This window comes from Rhea americana, unplaced genomic scaffold (genome assembly GCF_003343005.1).
Source record: "Rhea americana isolate MKP2758 unplaced genomic scaffold, rheAme1 scaffold_284, whole genome shotgun sequence".
NCBI lineage: Eukaryota > Metazoa > Chordata > Aves > Rheiformes > Rheidae > Rhea > Rhea americana.
In genome coordinates, this window is record NW_028186406.1 from 496,143 (window position 1) to 514,314 (window position 18,172).

General features: G+C 50.2%; 1 protein-coding gene across 1 annotated transcript in view; it reads left to right on the forward strand.

Moving 5' to 3' along the window:
* The window catches only part of SOWAHB (sosondowah ankyrin repeat domain family member B), a 2,188-nt gene extending 601 nt beyond the window's left edge, over nt 1-1,587 (forward strand). Inside the window, exon 2 of the mRNA XM_085308861.1 lies at nt 29-1,587. Coding sequence (XP_085164987.1) covers nt 29-1,427 — 1,399 coding nt within the window. The 3' untranslated portion in view covers nt 1,428-1,587. The remainder of the gene's footprint in view (nt 1-28) is intronic.
* The last annotated feature ends 16,585 nt before the right edge of the window (nt 1,588-18,172 follow it).

An 18,172-nucleotide genomic window follows, 5' to 3' on the forward strand; every position in this document is an offset into this window, starting at 1 on the left:
CGGGCCCCGGGGCGCTGCCCTTCGCCAGGCCACCCCCGTACCGGGCCCGGCCACCACCAGGACGCGGGGAGCCGCTGCCGCCAGGACACCAGGAGCCACTTCCATCCCAGGCCCTGCTGCCAGCACCCCGGGAGCCACCACTGTTGGGACCCAAGGAGCCACCTCCATCCCAGCCCTTGCTGCCACGATCAGGACCCAAGGAGCCACCTCCATCCCAGTCCTTGCTGCCACCACCAGGACCCAAGGAGCCACCTCCATCCCAGTCCTTGCTGCCACCACCAGGACTCAAGGAGTCACTTCCACCCCAGTCTTTGCTGCCACGATCAGGACCTGAGGAGCCAACTCCATCCCAGTCCTTGCTGCCACCATCAGGACCCAAGGAGCTACCTCCAAACTGGTCCCTGCTGCGACCATCAGGACCCAAGGAGCCACCTATATCCCGGTCCCTGCCACCACCATCGGGAACCAGAGCACTTTTCTCCACTGAGCTGCCCCGGTCCCTGCCACTGTCCCTTGCTGGGCCACCTCCATACAGGATCCGTTCACCACCAGGCCCTGGGGGGCCACCTCCATCCCATTGCCTGCTGCCACCAGTAGGACCCAGGGTGCTGCCCTGCAGTAGGCCATCCCATTCCCGATCCTYGCCTCCGCTGCAGTCCCCACTGCCAACACTGGTGCCTGGGGAGTGGGGGTCCCCGGAGTGCAGCCCCCCAGCAACACTGCCTGTCTTCAGGAGCATCCGGTGCCAGCTGGCCTTGCTGGAGGTGCAGGGCAYCCCCTCATCACCGCCAGAGGAGGCTGGGGGGCTGCCCTACAGCCTCCCTCCTGAGAGCCTCCCGAAGAGCCTCCCGGGCCGGGGGCCATCGGTGCCACTRGGGCGGCGGGAGCACGCCTGGCTGGTGGCTGTGTCAGCGGGGCGCTGGGCACAGGTGCAGGGGCTCTTCCTGGAGGAGCCGCAGCTGGCCCTGTGGCGAGACTTCGTGTCGGGCTTCACGGCCCTGCACTGGCTGGCCAAGCATGGTGATGGGCAGGGCCTGCGGGAGCTGGCGGCGGCGGCACAGGAGGCCGGGCTGGTCCTGGACGTGGACGCCCGCTCGGGCTGCGGGTACACGCCGCTCCACCTGGCCGCCATGCACGGCCACCAGATTGCCATCAAAGTGCTGGTGCTGCAGTTGGGGTGCCGGGTGCGGATACGGGACAGCAGTGGGCGCCGGCCCTGGGAGTACCTGGGCAGCTCCACCTCGGGGGAGATCTGGCAGCTCCTAGAGGCGCCTCGGGGCAAGGTCATCTTCCCCACGCAGCCCCTGGCCCACAGCGTGTCCTCCATCAGCAAGGCCTCGCTGCCCGCCGGCAGGACCTCACTGCCCGCCTGCCTCAAGCCGCAGTGCGGCCCCAGGGCAGCGCCTCACCGTCGCGACAGCGACTGAAACACGGCTCACTGACATGCCCCTGCTGCTGGAGACGGGGCCCACGGGGCCATTCTGTGAGAGGAAGCTGGGCCGGTGCAAAGAGCTGTGAAACTGGGACCAAACCTATTGAAGATACTTTTAAATTAATCCAACAAAACGTTGTCTGAGTCTTTGTGCCCTCGCCTCTGTTTGGTGGTTATCTCTCCAGGAGAAAAGTTTTGCTTGGCAAGTGTTTGGGTCAGAGGGCTGCTCACCCACGGAGGAGGGTAGATACCGAAGGGAGCAACCAAAGCGCAGTGACATCCATGGGCGCCTCTGCCCGGCCGTGCTCCCTGTCCCAGGCAGCTCCTCAGGCTCAGCTATGTTTTCTGCCATCTGCTAGATTTGTCAGACTTTTTAAAGCTCTCCACTTGAATGCAACATGCTGTGAGGGAGAGGATGGGACTCCTGCAGGAAGCACATGCAAACTTGGGAAGACAAGCCCTCTGGCCCCACAGGGCAGGCATCAGTTGCTGGGTGCAGCCACAGACACCTCCGCTGGTGGATCCATAGGTTTGGGGTTGCAAGCTCTGGCACAACACCTGCAGCCCGGCTGCAACCAGATCAGAGTGTTTGCTTTTGCATGCTATTKGTCCTGGACTTGGCAAAACACTTGTTTATGTAGCCTAAATTGCGGGGAGTAGCTGAGGCTGCACCCCTTCCTAGTCCCAGCAGATTAAGGGTGAGCCATGCTTTTAAAAATGCCACATCTTAAAGTGAAGCCTTCCAGCAAGAGTCCTCAGTGACTGGCCATGGCAGAGGGTGGCAGCTGGAGTGTCTCAAATAGAGGAGGGTGTAATACCTCTGCCCTATCTCTCGCCTGCCAGCCCACACAGAAAGGAATCTGGGGCAGCACSGCAGCCCTGCTCCTCCCCACAACTGCCCCGGGCTGCCTGGTGGCACCGATCCTGCCTCCTCCCTGTGCTGCTCCAGTCTCTCTGCTGCACGTGCCAGGCCTGGGAAGCGCCCAGGATGTCCCCTTCCCACACGGCAGAGACAGAAAGCACTGCTGCAGGAATCTGGGCTGGACGGACAGGGAGCAGTGCCACAGCACACGCTCTGGGCTTGTAAGGAAAAAAGCAGCTTCCAGCCAGGGCTATGTTTCCCCCAGGACCCTGAGACCTAAATTGCCTTACATATGTTTAAGTGAGGGGAGTGGGTGGAAGAAGGGGCCAAGGCACAGGAAGACTTCCAGCATGGTCCTTCCTGAGAGCTTGCAAACCGCAAAGCTGGCTTTACAGATCTCCGTGGGTTTTATTTATTTATTAAAGAGATGTGGACTACATGAGGTACTTTTTTCTGATTCAGTTTGAATGAGCTCTTATCAGCTCAAAAATGCACTGGACTAATTTTGTACCAGCACTGCCTGGTTCTCTTACAGATCCCGCATGAAGGCAGGAAGGAAGCTAGGATGCATGGTTCCAAAGGGAACCTGCCTYGGCAGAATCGTGAGTCAAGCGCACAGTGTTGCCTGGGTCATCCTCCTGCTGCAGGGTGACCCCAGAGTACTGACGGGCACCAGTGCTGGTGAAACTAGGGCTGCTGGCTCTGCTCCCCTCAGATGCTCTGGGGCAGACCAGTGCAGTACGTGGGACTGTATTTGAGGCATGTGTCTAAATGTCTGCAGTTTCAGGAGGAACAGGAGTTGGGGCAGCAGAACCTGACCCTTGCATAACCCGCCTCAAGTCCTTGCTCAAGCACTAATTGAGGGCTCTGCTTTGCTCAGGGTTTATTTGAGGGAGGAACTCTCCCCTGTGGAAGGTAAGCTAGTCCGCCTGCCTCTGAGGGCACATACTGCAGAGGATCTTTTCCCAGCCTGGTTTCCTCCTTTTTGAAGGGGAAATTGCTCAGTAAAACAAGTCCTGTGAACAATCGCTCCTCTGTGAGGACAACGAAAGCTTCAACTCATAAGAAACTCAACTCCAACGTGACAGGGTGCAGGCCACTGAAAGGAGCACAGGACCCACAAAGTGGTCACTGCTCCCACAGTGTGGGGGAGCCTCAATTTTGAAATGAGAAACACAGTTCCCTCCCCAGGGTGGTGATTACCAGTCCTCTGTCTTTTGAGAGCGTCCTTTTACTCCACAGCCATCTGCAGCTTCTGAAGACTAAAGCTTCTGCCTTTAGTATCTCCAGCATTACTGACACAAGATGAAATCTTAGGACAGTACTACCTTGGGAGTCTCATTTTAAAGCCTTTCAATGACCTTTCCCCATGATGCAAATCTAGGTAATTGTTTCCTTTTTTCCCCTCTCTTTTTTGCACACTGTTGTGGGCCATGTATGTCATCTTTTAAAGATCAATTTTCTCACTGTAGCAATATCTTAGTTCAACAATCTAACAAAAAGCTGTGAAATCCTTTTGTGGCCACCTATTGAGATGACATGGACAAGCAGCTTTCCCCAGTTTTTATATTAATGTGCTATAAAACAATCCGTAGGCAGTCTGAAACTACAAATTGCTTTCCCTACCGGATCCAGTGTGCATTTCTTCTGGTTTATTATCCTAGGATTACTTACAATTTCTTGGACTGCTGATATTGGTAATACTGAACAGCTCCTATATAGCACTGCTTTTGAAAGCATTCAGTCTTTGCTTGTGGGCACAACCGTTCTTTTTACCTATAAAATATCTCAGCCTTCAGGTTTTCTGCTGCTTATTTCACCAGCAGAAAAGCTGAAATCCACCACTCACCCCCAAAGGGGGCAGGGCTGGACCCTTCATCAGTCGTGAGTGGAGGCTGCTTGATACGTTGCTCAGGCAGGGAGATGCAGGGATCTTTGCTCCAGTCTCGCAGTACTAACCCACCCATGGGCACTCGCAGAGTTTGCGTGTCTGTTTCAAACCGCTCCTGACCTCCTCTGCTACTTACTTGTCAGCCTGCCTGGCCCCTTTTGCTGTTGTGCATGCTGCTGCTTCCTCATTAGGAGTGGATACGTCTCCTTGCCTCACGCCCAATCCAGGCATCTGATTTTGCACCACCCTGAAACACAGAACATGTTGCGGATTAATGCACAGCAGGACTCTGCCCTTTCCTCACATCATTTGAAAACACACCTCCCACTTCACAGCTGCCAGGTGACGAAGTCCACCCCGCTGCTCTGCGATGCTGATCTCCAACCCCCAAYCCTGACAGCCACGTCCATCGTGTAAGGGACGGATACTCACTCAGCAGCCTTCGGCCGCCACATGATGTCAAGCCCATCAACTCTGGGCCTTAAAAAGTTACGGTAAAGCTAATCCTGCGAACACAGTACTCTCCTTCTCAGTGCCTGCCTACTCCTTGAGCACACGCAGCCATATCCCCTCATTACATCACTAACAGCTAATGGCACAGCAGAAACAGAACTGAGTGATCTGATTCATGCAGTTTTTGTTAAAGTCCCAATTATGTAACCAAATCGTGGCTCTGATTAAACTCCTGTAGCCTTTACTAACAACAGAGAAGTTGCACAGATGAGCTGGCACAGTCTGATGCAATTGCTTAGCTCTTCACCAGGTCTTTGTCATAAACTGTCCTTTCCTTAAAGTCTTTGTCATTGTAGCCTGATAAATCAATTTTCTAAACCCCCAGCCTGCAACACTAGCACTTAAACTAGCAACCATTTTTGCTGAATGGGGTAAACTCAGCACTGAGCAGGAGTGTGTCAGTTTGAGTCACACTTCATGACAGAGGTATTCTTTGAAGAGATGAACCTCCTCCCCTCCAGCAAATCAAAGCTTTCCATCTCAGAAAGCAACCTCCYGTCTATAAACACACCAAAGTTCACACTCAGTTTCCCAATCAAATGGCTGCAAGCTGGTAAGTGGTGTGCTTCAGCTGAATTTTCACCAGCCTCAGAACAGACTGAATACTAGAGCAATTGTGGGAGCCCAGCCCAACAAGTACCACAGGAGGTTTTAATACAATTTAAAAAACCTCCCTCAGAAAATCAGATGAGAAATACAGGAGAACACTGTTRATTTAAGCTAATAGCCAGGAAATCTGTTATACTGTAGCATCTTATTGAAGCAGTGACAAAGGGAACTTATGTAATTAAAAGTAAATCCATTCAAGAAGCCACATCACACAAATTCCACTTTGTTCTATTGTGACAAATGTCATTTGRTTTAAATTATTTATATATAACCGCAAAGCAAGAGAAGTGTCTTGTAGATTTTAAGCAAGCAGTGAGACACAGCCCTGATTGTTACTAAGTCTTGTTCAAACTAGAATTTCTGATAACTATGTGTATTACAAGTAAGTCCAAGTARCAGTTTAGCAGAGTAGGTTTTGAAGGAAGAAAACCTCTCAACTAACTGGGAAGTTCTCTCCAGCCTGAGTTTCTCCATTCAAGTCAGACTTACTAGCCTTTCTGGTCAAGAATTATTGTCTCTGGAGACTGAGTCACACAGCAAGGYAATGGAAGCTGACCTCTCTATCTGGTTGAGGTGGTGCCCCTCACACCCAGCATGAGCCATTTAAGCAGACAGACAAGTAAACTTTATAATCAACAGGAAAAAAAAATACTTTGAGAGAACAATTTAGACCATTCCAGAAYGGGTTTTAAGGATAACACTTCAAAGCAAGCTAATAAATACAGCTTTTATCAGAGTATTAAGAATTAACTAACTGCTTAAACTAAGCATGTTTCTTCAAAACTWCAAAGCACTTAAATAAGCAGTAGCAATCCCACCTTAACAATCTCTGAGAGTTCCTAAAAAATATACTTCCCTTATTTTCACATCCTCAGAAATATAAGCCTAACACCTGAAGAAAATAAAGGCATCTATCCCCTTATATCACCTGAGTGCTGGGTGTAACCTGCTTAAAAGGAGGCTGGGGCAGCTTTGCTTTCATTAACAGTAGTGGTTTTCTTTTGTGGGTGGGATCTTGTTATACCTCATCTAGAAAACAGCAGGTCAGGCTGATAAGTAGAAAGAAGAGGAGGAAAAAGAAAAAAACATTCATCAGCTTTACAGGTAATGTTTTATAGTGGGGAAGTTGTAATAATTTATCAGCTATGTTAGCTTTGAAATGTTTTCTCCTTTTTCTTTCTTAGAAAAGTTTAAAAGTAAATCATAAGTGTATGTGTGTGGAAATAAGAGACTGTTAGTAGGAGAAAAATATGTTACCTATTACAGGAAAATAGTTGTGAAAAGGAGATGTGGCCTGTTACAGAGGGGGGAAAGATGCCAAGCAGACCAGAGCAGAAATAAGATGACAAACAAGCTTTCCTTAGAAGATACAGAGGAAAAATAATGCAGTTTCTTGAGCAACCCAAGATAATTTTTCAGCTAGTTTTAGTAGATGTATCATTGCTTTATGTAGGTTTGTCTGGTTCAGTGTGCTAAGTGCTATGGATAGGAGGTTTGGTGCTAAGGTACYATGGTGGGAACCACCACCATGCAGCAACTCTTGAGTGCAACAGCATGGCTGTAAGCAAAGAGGGGCCAYCCTGTGTGGATACTCCTGTTGTATTCCCTTTGTGGGAGCAGTTAAGCTGATCTAGTGCAACAAACCTGCTTCTGGATGGTTCAAATAAGCCCAAGGCCACAGCACTCTACACCCACATAGGATCTGGGCAGGGTCAACATATTTTAATGCCAAATATTCCTCAAGGCTCAGGAGTGCCCTAAGGTACAGCCTGCCCACTCAATCCAAAAGCAAGCAAAACAAGAAAGCTATAACCCTTAAATATTCCTCCTGCCTGTTTATCAGTGCTTCTTTGAACTGAGACAGTACTGAATGGAAACACAAAACCTCTGTGYGTAGATAGAGCTGATCAAGATTTCCTGCCTCTTGCCTCTATGTGATGGTGTTTCCTAGACAGATGCACTGAGTATGGTCAAGGATCACAAGAAATCAAGAGCCCATTCCAAATTATTCCACCCATCAACATCCTTTTTTGGTGGAGAACAGTTTGCATTTGTAATGCTGCCATGGAAAATGGTGACCAAAGTCCTTTAAGGTGTTTCACTGTAGCTGCTATCCACAGCTGGGCCTTTGGCAAGTAGATTATTGGTTAAAGTTTTCCTTTTGGTTTCTCTGGGGCTGCACAGCTGTAGCCCTGAGGAATATACTGATGAACCTGACACCAAGCAATGCATGTTATGGTCTTTAATGTGGCCTGAAGTATTTCATTAAAAGGGAAAAGTGGATGAATTTGCAGAAGTGTGTCTCAGGCTGGGAATCCCATAACAGTCCAGCAGGGGACAAATAGCTTTGCACAGTCAAGCACAGAGGAGCTGTTATCACAAGTTGTCCAAAGTCCACACAGCAGTTTCATGCCAATGGGTAAACAGAAAGAATTGTTTAGRGGAAATGGGAAGGTTTTGAGCCTAGTTTACAGAAAAGACAGGAAATATTTCTCAGGCTTTAACAGGGAGTGTGTTATTGCCACCCAGACAGAGCCTCACTCCCTCCACTAACAAGCACCTTGTCCTCCTTATCTCCCTGGTGTTTCTTGCACTGCATTGTGATGGTATCTGCAGTGTGGGGATTTGGGCTGTTTTCTTATCAGAGGTAAACAGGTGCGTGGGGCTCCAGCCTTGGTCTCAAGGGCTGGTCCAGTGGCCTCATGAGTTTTGGCATGCTGCCCTTGGCCACCAGGAGCCAGCACTTAGTGCTTTGGCATGTCTCTTTTTCTGGGCCTGAATGCAAAATGTGACTTGAAGGATGAGGGCAGGATTTGTCCTTGAAGCCACTTGGTCCACAAGCCTGTGTAGAGCAGACCCTTGGAGCAAAAGGCACCTGAATGAGCCCAAGGGACAAGCATACATCACTGCTTGCAGCCTGTAGGGCTGYGGTGAAGGTCAGGCAGTGCTGGGGCAGCCATGCAGGCAGGTGGTTCAGGATAGCAGCTGTCAGCAACAGGTGAAAGGACAGGTGAGGAACAGCTCGTATTGGCACTGGCCTTTTGCCATGGAGGCCTGCATGCCCCTCGAGTGACCTGGCCAGCTCTGAGCTGAATGGGGCATTTTGCAGAGAGGCCTTTTATGGCACTAGGCTGAAGGCACATTGATGCTACATGTCCTCTTCCCCTTGCTCATTTCCCAGTGCCATCACTGGTTTCCCCTTTTGCATCTTCAGTCTCCCTGTGCCTCCACCGAAGGACAAGCCTGCCTGTTAGTCACTGTGGCTTGCTCTGCAACTCCTGCTTGGCTATACCAGTGCCTCTGGCTGAGCCCACAGGGGCATCCATCCATGTGGCTGTACGTAGGCTGGGTAGCCGAAGCAAGCCTTGCAGTGCCCTGCCTCCTGAGAGCGCTAGGAAAAGCTGCCAGGGGCTAAGGTGTTCTTTAGGACCCTACAAGGCAAGAATCATATTGTAGAGACAGCTGAAATGTCCTCCCCAAGTTGGAGGCTCCCTCCTGATTGTAAATTCAGGCTCTGACTTAATCATGTAACTACAGTTTTCCTGTGCAGTTTCTGCAAATACCAGAGGCGATACTGCAAATTCCTGAGGGTCTGCAGGCCYTGGAGCACCCTGAAGTCGTGGCTCTCCCAAGACATGCCAGGTTCTGCAATGTTTCAGTGTCAGCACAGCATCTCCAGGRGCTGTGCAGCTGGACCATGTAGCTGGACCATGCTTCCCCCAGCTACTCTGGGGTGGATGTCTCCTGTTCCCTGTGGGCAGACTGTGCTCTTCTATACTTGCCCACAGATGTGATGGTGCAGGTATCTGTCCAGCATCAGGCCCAGCAGAGGAATCCCCAGCTCCCTGGGCTCCTGTAGCTTAAACAAGGTCAGGTAGCAGGGTTGAGCCTTGCCTCCTTCCTCCCTGTGAAATGCTGCTGGGGAGGTCTGTGCTTTCCTTAGCTAGTGATGAATGAGCTCCCTAAGTTGGGGCTTGTAATTATGATGAATTGTTAATAAAAGATGATATAAGACTAACAAATATGCAGGGGAGCAGCCCTGGCATGGAGGAGAAGGCTGTTCACCAGCCAGGATGTCTCAGGAAATCTTGTTTCTTAAGAGCCTCTTTGAGGGCCTTGCCAAAGTGGTAGGAGGTTTGTTGCTTGCTTCCATCCAGCCCAAGAGCTGTCACTATGCAGTGTTAGTAAGGCCTGTGTCAGTGGGGCATCCCTGCCCTTGCCCACAGTGCCCCACGGAGTTTGCTCAAGTGGGGGCACTGGGGTGGAGAGGGGCTGCAGTTAGGCTGTAGTCCTGCTTTCCAAGTTGGCAGAGGGGCCTGGCAGGGATGGTGGGCAGGGAAAGGGGTTGTGTGGAAGAAGGCTGGTCCCTGTGCTGACCCTATGCTGTGGCCCTGACTTAGCTTCCTAGCTGGCATCATGTGCTGTTGGCAGAGGTGAGGGAGGTAAAATACCACCCCATGTAAACACTGGAAGGGGAAAGGTTTTCTTATGAGCAAACATGTATAAAACAGCTCAGCTGCATTAGAACTTATCCTTACTACTTCACTTCCTAGACAGCCTCCTGCATTATGATAGTTTGTCAGCTGAATTCCCAGCTCTGCTTGTGAGTCATAGCATCAGTGACAAAGCAGATGAAGTCTGAATCTTGTTTTAGCATATTTTTGCTGGAGGTTCATAAGCCACAAGCATGTTACCTYGCATTTTTTTTCCTTCCATCTGAGCCCTGCTTCTTACATCATTACAGTCCACCTGCAAGGACAAGGAAAGTATCTGGCAACAGATGTTACTTCACAGCAAGCACGAGAGGCTGACAAAGCTGACAAATCCCTACACAGAGCCCTTTCTAGGGAGAGGGAAATGAACAACATCCAGTTTCACAACACACAGTGTATATATGTCAAAACATATTTTCAGAAAAAGATGAGCAACCATGTGGCACCCTGCAAAGTTACGGCTTCTTGAGGAGATGTGGCTTGAGTGATACAAAAACAATGTAGTGCTTTTCTCAAGGCAAGCTGCTGGGCAGCTTCTAGGCCAAAGAGCTTTAACTGCCATCCAGCAGGGCTCAGTAAACCGGACAGTATTGCCTCCAGATTAAGACAGTCGTAGCCAAGGGAAATTGCATACTTTGGTTTGCACAAACAATAGAACTGGTTCAAGTTGCTTGCTGAATGGCATGCTTGGGAAGTGTAGCTCTTTCCATTCAGGAGTTACCTGCTTTTTTTTTCCTTTTCAATTTCTGCTTTATAAATGCTGACTAGATAGAGCAAAAAACTTGCAGCTCTCCCCTCTGCTTGGTTTCTTGTTGCCTCATGTGAAGCCCAAGGTTATTGTTCCTGATAGCACACTCATACTGACTTCATATTGGACAGCTTTTTAGCTGCTGCAGGATGGTCTGTGCTGGAGATGAGCAGCAATCAGTGGTGTCTGCAGCACCTCTGCTGATGCAAGAGCCTGCTCCTGCTGTCTGAGATGCTGAGACACCTGCACACTGGGGACCTCTGAGGGAACGGATGTGTCCGGAGATGGGAGCTGAACCTATTCCAGCTCTGCTGGGCAGTGGGCGACCTGACAGGTACTGCAGCCTGCTTGCACCTTGGTGAGGTGTCAGGGCCTTGGCTCTGCTTTGGTGGTGACTAACAGAGTGGAGCCAGCYACAGGCTTTGGTTTCTGTTGCAAAAGTTCAGTGGGATCTCTGCCAAGGCAGGGACTGCGGTTCACAGTGCTGCGCTGTTTCTCCTCTAGACATGATCTTTCCTCGGAGGCCTGTGTGTAGTGCCAGGCACTTGTCAAAGAAAAACTGCATCAGACCCCCACTGGTGTGGGAAGGCCTTGCCTGGGCGAGGAGGCTGGCAAATGGGCCTTGCGCAGGCAGAGTGTGGCTGCTCCTTGTGCTTGTGGGCTTGGTCAGGCCCTTCCTAACACCGGGGGTGGGGGGTGGTACTTGTGGAAAAAAACACCCACGTGTGTGGAGATGACATCCGGTCAAGTCCTGTTCCTCCTGCTTGCGGCGGAGGGGAGAGGTGGACAGAGCAGCTTCCCACGGGTTCTGGCATCTTGCAGACTTTGCAGATGTGCAGCTTGTCTGACGTGGGGCTGAGGTTTCCCAAGCTGCCGTGGGATTATGTGCGCTCAGCCCCTGTCAAATAGCTAGCTGGGTTTCCTCTCCGGCGCTGCGAGCTGTCGCGTACCGTGGGAGGGCAGCACCTCAGAGTATGCTTCAGTGGAGCCTTCTGCCTTTTGCTGACTGATGTGGTGGTATAGTGGCTGTGGTAAGGTAGCTGTTTGCATTTGTGCTCTCAGGTGGCGCTTGGGGGCATGCCGCAACTTGTCATGAGTCATGGCTGAGGCCCTTGGAGTGACTCGTGCTCTCAGTTTCCTGTTTCCTGCTAGTGTGAGAAATCCTGCCCGCCCTCCTTTTTCCTGATGTCCTCCTGTGCCCAGCCCTCTCCACCACTGCTGCATTTCGTTGGCCTGAAGCGTTTTACAGGCCCACCCAAGAGCTTCAAGGAAAATGCACCAGAGCCTTCAGGGGATTTGGGGAGCAGGGTTCCTCATCTGCCCACTGTGCTCTGTAACAAGGCCTTTCAGCTTCCAAGGGGAACTCACTCAACTGCTGTTTCCAGTCATATTTCTCAAGGCCACTGAGTGTGGGGGATATATATGTGTATTTCTAGCAGACATCCTCTTCAGCTGTCAGCTGAGCTATTGCCTTCCAGCCCTCTGAAAAGTGGTCTGTCATCAATAATGGAAAGCAGCCAAATAACCTACCTGTGTTTGATACTGATTTAAACTGAGTCAACTCTGCCTTTGCATAAAATGGTCCAGCACCTACCAGGAATATTTTCAACAAGAGCCCAAACTTTCCTTGTTTCTGACTAGTTGTAATGGCCTCTAAAGCTGGCCTGCTTCAGGGTAATCCTTAAAATGCCCATAGCTGTCATGGTCACAGGTWTGCCATTGCTGGAGCTAAAGTAGTAGTCTCAACTCTCTAAAACTTGAGGAAGAACTAAAACTGTTTTAGCAGCATGTATGAAGCCCACTCTTCAGACCTGTAAGGCAGCTAGATGTGCCTCAGCCTGGTTCTTAGCAAACTGCATGCTCTGTCCTGCACTGAGCAAGTGTGGTCCAGCTTGGTGGGCTGAGGGAACAGCAGTGATGTGGAGTGTGCTGAAATCTGTTCTCTTCCTTAATGACTGCCCAGCTCAGGGCTCCCTGTGAGGAGGGGCTGCTCACACAGATATTTCAGGAGGTGTTGCAATCAGATGGGTGAGAAATGAGGAGGACATAACTGAACAAGCTGCACACTGATAGCAGCACTGCCTTGTGGCCCTTCTAATACATAGCCAAGATCTTCTGAGCCTGTGCTGTTGCAGCCATCTGGGCCTCTGTCACTATGGTCATGCCTCAGTCCAGAGTCCAAATCTAGCATTGTAACAAGCTTCCTGGCCTCTGAGCACCAAGGAGGTTTTCTCCAACAAATATATGCAGCCCCTCCTGCTGCCCTTGCCGTCACTCCTCCGTGGAGTAGGTTGATGTGCTGTTATTAGACCTGTTTTTTTGTTCACTTTCTTGCATGTTCCCTAGATCCCACTGCAGCTCATCAGACACTAATGTGCTGGTGCTCCCTGTGCCAGGAGCAGGCTGTGTGGAGACAAGCAGCCCATTGGCACCAGTGAGGGGCTGGCAGTGATTACAGAACTGCTTGTATCCCCACAGCAGCTGAAGCATCTGGTCTGGCTGCTCTTGCTCCATGGGAGATAGCTGCTGGCCAAGGACCACCCTGGCTTGTGACACRCTCATCAGTGCTGCCCAGGTGCATACTTGCTGCTGGATGGCAATCCCAGTCTGCAGAGGAGAGCATTGCCCTCAGTCTCATCTTCCGTCTACTGGCTCTAGTGCTGCTGCCTCTGACTGTGAACGAATGGCTGGAGTGGCTCCTGCGGGAGGGTGGCTGTTGGATGGTGCTGGCAGAGGTGCCTGGGTCATACAGCTATGTGTCACTGCTGGAAACCCACATGTGAGTCACTCCAACATGCATCAGTGGGGGCAGCTCTGCCAGCCACTGTGCTTTAGTGAYGCTGGTTTTAATCAAGGCTTTCAGATGGCCTCCAAGCAAAACCCCCAGTCAGCTTATTTATGACCTCCTGAATGTCATGACTTTTTGCCAGAATTCCCAAATCCTTCCCAGCAGCTGTTTAAATGTCTTGTTTCTTGTGGCAATGCCTTGCCTGACAACAACCCCCTGGCAGCCCTCTGTCAGAGAGCTGTTACGTGGCCCCAGGGGCCTGGTGCTCCCATGTCGCAGCCCCTTACATAAGAGCATTAGCTGTTAYGTGTTATGATGTCAATAACAGGCTTTTCTAAAGCTCCTCTTATGTTTCCTTCTGTTAACTTGATTTYACAATTGGCTGATGAAATCATTGCATCAAAGGGGTCCAGTAACCTTGGGTTTGAAAAACCTGGGTGTATCTTCATTGTTTGTTGCATTTCAATAGGYAGAGAAAATCAGAGCTTCTTCCTTAAGTAAGAGAGCCCTTGTGACCCAAGGGCTTAAATGTGATTGAAAAAATATTGAGGGAGGAAAAAGCAGGAAGAGGAAGAAACTTCACCCAAAGTACCATCATTTTGAAGACCTTTCCATCCCTGAGCTCAGAACGGATCATGGCAGAGTTCTTCAGAGTTTGTTGCTACATTTTTAATCAGCTTCCTCTTTCCAATGCATTTTCCAAGTACTTACTGACAATTTTTCTTTGAAAACCGAATTTGAAAAATCTGAGCCAGCTATAATACAATCCATTCTCACTGTGTGGGTGGTTCAAAGGAGACCAACCCTGGCMCACAACTGCTTTTGTGGGGAAGAACTCCAGATGGCTTGGGTTTCTAAACCACCCCAGTGTGATGTATGTGCTACTTGCCAGGCTGGAGGAGAACTCTTCTAAATCAGTCTGACTTAAGGATGCTAAAGTGCTATTGTGAGCACTTTAGCTGGTGTGGGCTGGTGCGGCAGGCTTGGTCCCACTTTATTCAGAGTCAGTGCGAGTCCCTCACGTTGGCTTGCGTGGAACAGGAGCGAAGCCCCAAACCAGGAAACTATCTGACTGCACTTCAGCAGAGGGGGGACTCCTGYCTTTTGGATTTTACAGAATTAGTGCAGCTACCTAGTGATAGAGGGGGAAATCAAGCCTTAATATTAGAAAAGTCTGAAAGGACCAACAGACTTCCCTTTTGTCAGCTGCAGAGGGAAAACAAAGATATAGCCTGGCCCTTGGTGCATGCCTGATAAATGGAGAAGGCCAAAGGAGTGACTTTCSTACTGCTCTTATCAGCAATCCAGGCTGTGCTTTGTCTGAGGTTCCCTGCAGCTCTCACRGAGACGTGAGGATGAGCGGTTGTGGCAATGTCACTGCCCCGTGGGCACATGAGCAGCCGCAGGCAGAGCAGGTGGCTCTTGAGCTCTGAGCACAGCATGCCTTGCTGCTGCAGGGCAGGGGAGGGATGCCAGCCTCTACCAGTCACYGCTCCACTAGGCAAGTGGCTTGGGGAAGGCGTTCTCTTCCCTGTGTGTGGGGGGAGGTTGCTGCTTCCATCGGTGGAAGGTGCTGGAGGAGCAGCTGCCAGACCCGTTCCAGGGACCTGCAGCTCTTGCATTTTCTTCTGSTGACTTCAGCAGGACTGAGGAAGGCATTTCCAACATAAGCAACCCTCCAATATCGACTAAGGCGGCTGTGACTGTCATCCACCCCTGCTGAAACCACTCCTGTGCCACAGACAGTGAGAAAGTAATGCTTCCTGCCATGTCTGCTGTCACGAGACAGATCCTACCCTTGGCTGAGAATCTGGCAAGTCTAGTTTTCTTTGAGAAGCACCTTTTTGCTTTTCAGAAAGCATCCCAGGCTTCCTGGAAAAACCTAGGAGCTTTAGCTTTACAGCTGGCACCCAGTGACCAAAGCAACTTGTAAACAGGAATTCAAACRCAGRCTAGACCACAACCTGTACATAGTCACCACAGTACAAGAAAACAGCTACTATAAGGCATGCTCCAGCAGTGCTTCCCCTCCCTGAGAGACTCTTATTTTTTACCAAACAGGGAAAGTTATTTGCAACCTTCCTCCTCTTATTCCATTCACAGGGTCCAGACCCAGAGAACAAGCTATGCTACCCAGATACCTTGGGGAGGGCAATGCACATGCAGTCAGTATTTTCCAGCTCTTCCCATGTCTTGGATACCTTAAACAACATTAAGGCTTGTATAACTCTTATGCAGCTAGTTAAGGAGAGGAAAAGAGTGAGTTCCCTGCCTTTCCTGCAAATCCCTGGGCAGTCTCTGCTATTTTACRATGTAGTTACAGCCTCCAGCTGCAAGATCCCAGTGTGCAGGACCAAAGGCAAGTCCTTTCCAGGTAGTCTCAGTCTCAGAGATTACCAAGAGGTAGGAAATGGAAATAGGGGTGGCTTAGGTGGAAGTGTAGCCCAATGGYGCATTATCAGCAATGGGGTGGCACACAGTTTCCTCATTGCCTTCTTGTAAGTGTCACGAGAAGGAATGCTTTGGAGAGGTGTTTGTTTTCCTGCTGCCTGGCACACTGCAAAGAGGAGGAAAGGATGCACCTGGATTCAGAAGTAAGTTTAGAAGAACAGAGACTTTAAGTGGGGAACAAACACCAACAGTGTTTTGGAAATGCAAAAATMAACTCTGAGGAGGTGTTTGCCACCTGCAGATTTATAAGGTATGTGGAGAGGTGCTAAGTGAAATGAACCTGAAATAACAATGAAGCCCCCCTTCTGCTGGACTGCTATCTGTTTGCTCCAGTTCAATCCAATCCACAGAGAGAGAGGGAGAAACACAGGGACTGTCAGCTTGGGTCAGTGTTAATGAGGGAAATAAAGATGAGACAATTTAAATTTCACTGAAGGGAACAGCAAACTCCTTTCAWCACTGGGTATGATAGCGCAAGAATCAAGGTATTTGATAATTAACCTAGAATAGAGGTGCCTTCCTTACAATATAGGGGGCAGCTGTAACTGGGAAACCCTCTGGGATAGAAGTGCTGCACTGACATGTGGCCATGCAACTCAGCTGGCATCTACAGAGTGACCTGGGCTTTTGGCCCCCCCTCCTGGTACAAAGCTCCCTCTGAGGCTGTGCTTTGAGATGCTTGATGCCCACAGGCTTTGGGAGGGTGTTTTGGCCTCATGACAAATGGGACTGTGGTTCTTGAATCATTATTTGTCTTTAAAGAGTAGATAAAGGGCTTTTTCTTGACGGTTTGGCTCTATTTCCTCTGCCATCTCCAGAGCCACCTCTAAGCTTCTCCCACGGATAACASGCAACTGGAAGTTACCACAGTAATGACAGTACCAGTGCAACCACTCATGCAAGAGACCTTCAGCACAGACGGGTCCAGAGAGCCCACGGACAACAAAGCTCCTCAGTGGGGGCTTACAACTACGCAACAACTGAAAAGCCACGAAGCTTTCCCTGGGGAGACCATGAGCACAAACTACATGCCACAGGAAGAACCAGTGGCACAGTCAGCAGCAGCRCAGAATTACTTAAAGGAAAGTGCCCAGATAACCTTAGAAGGTGGCTAACAGTCATGTAGTTAAAGTCTCCATTCAAGTAGAAATATTTAGGTTGCAAGAGCAACCAAGGGCTACAACTGGGACTAGAATCCTACCCAAACAGATACTCTGAAAGCACAAATATTCCTCAAAGAAAGTGCAAGAAACAGGTACTGTCTTAACCTGACAAATGGAGACCTGGGATACTTAAGGCTTTGCTCACACTAGAAAAGTGAAGGTTATTTTTTGCCCTGTGATCACTCTCATACCAGCATAGTCCATGGGCATGATGAGGTTGCACCAGTGAAAATGTACCAAGGTAGTTTTTTCCCCCTGCCCTGGCCAGCACAGGCCGCCCTGGCACAGGCGTGTTTCTACCAGTGCAACAGCATGGTGCTGCCTCGTGAGCGAGCTACTGTGGCTGTAGAGCGGTGCCCTCCCGGGGAGGCACGTGCACAGCACTSCTAGGAGAGAGGCYGGCTCTCCTCCCGCAGGCTCCCACMGGCTTTTCCTGTGTCTGCTCTGTGGGCTTTGCCAGYGAGCATGGCTGCTTTTTCTCAGCGTACAGTGTGCCTTGGGAGAAGCAGAGTTTCCTTCACAGCTCTGGTTCAGAGGAGCACTGAGGGGGCTGCCATCCGCTTATGCATCGCCTGCGAAAGGAGGCAGCCCGCAAGTCGTGAATGAAAAGATGTGAAGTGACAGCCAAGGGAGAAAGCTACTATCAGTGCTTTTAGCAAGAAGTGGAGCCTTTTTCTCTACTACAGAAATGAATAATTCAGGGTACCTAGCATCAACAAATACCAGTATGTGCAGGTTCAACGCAAGACAAGGCCAAGCACAGGTACTGAAGAGCCACAGCACCTTATGGCACTGCCAGCGTCTGGACCCTGTCTCACCTGGACACCATCACCTCTGAGTTTGCCAGTAGTGGGGGTATGTGCTCAGTCCTTCCAAAAACAGGAGTAAGCCATTTGTAATGACAAGAGTCATTAGCCAGGGATACAACTCATGAAGGGCTGGGATAGATTTTCTCTCGCGGGAAATTAAAAAAGTGTAAGTAAACAAGCTGCGTTCTTCTGGCATTTACCTTCTCAAAATCTAATTCAAGGCTTTTTTACAGACTGTTGTAAGAAAACCAGAGCAGTCAGTGGCTGGTTTTAGCCTGTGCAAATCAAGAGAAGTACTAACAGCTGAGGCCAGGGTCCTGATGCTGGGCAGTGCCTCCTGTTCTCAAGAGCAAGCCTGCAGGGTCAGGTGGTGGGAGGGTACCCTTAATTCCCTTGTGCATCACCCCCTGGAG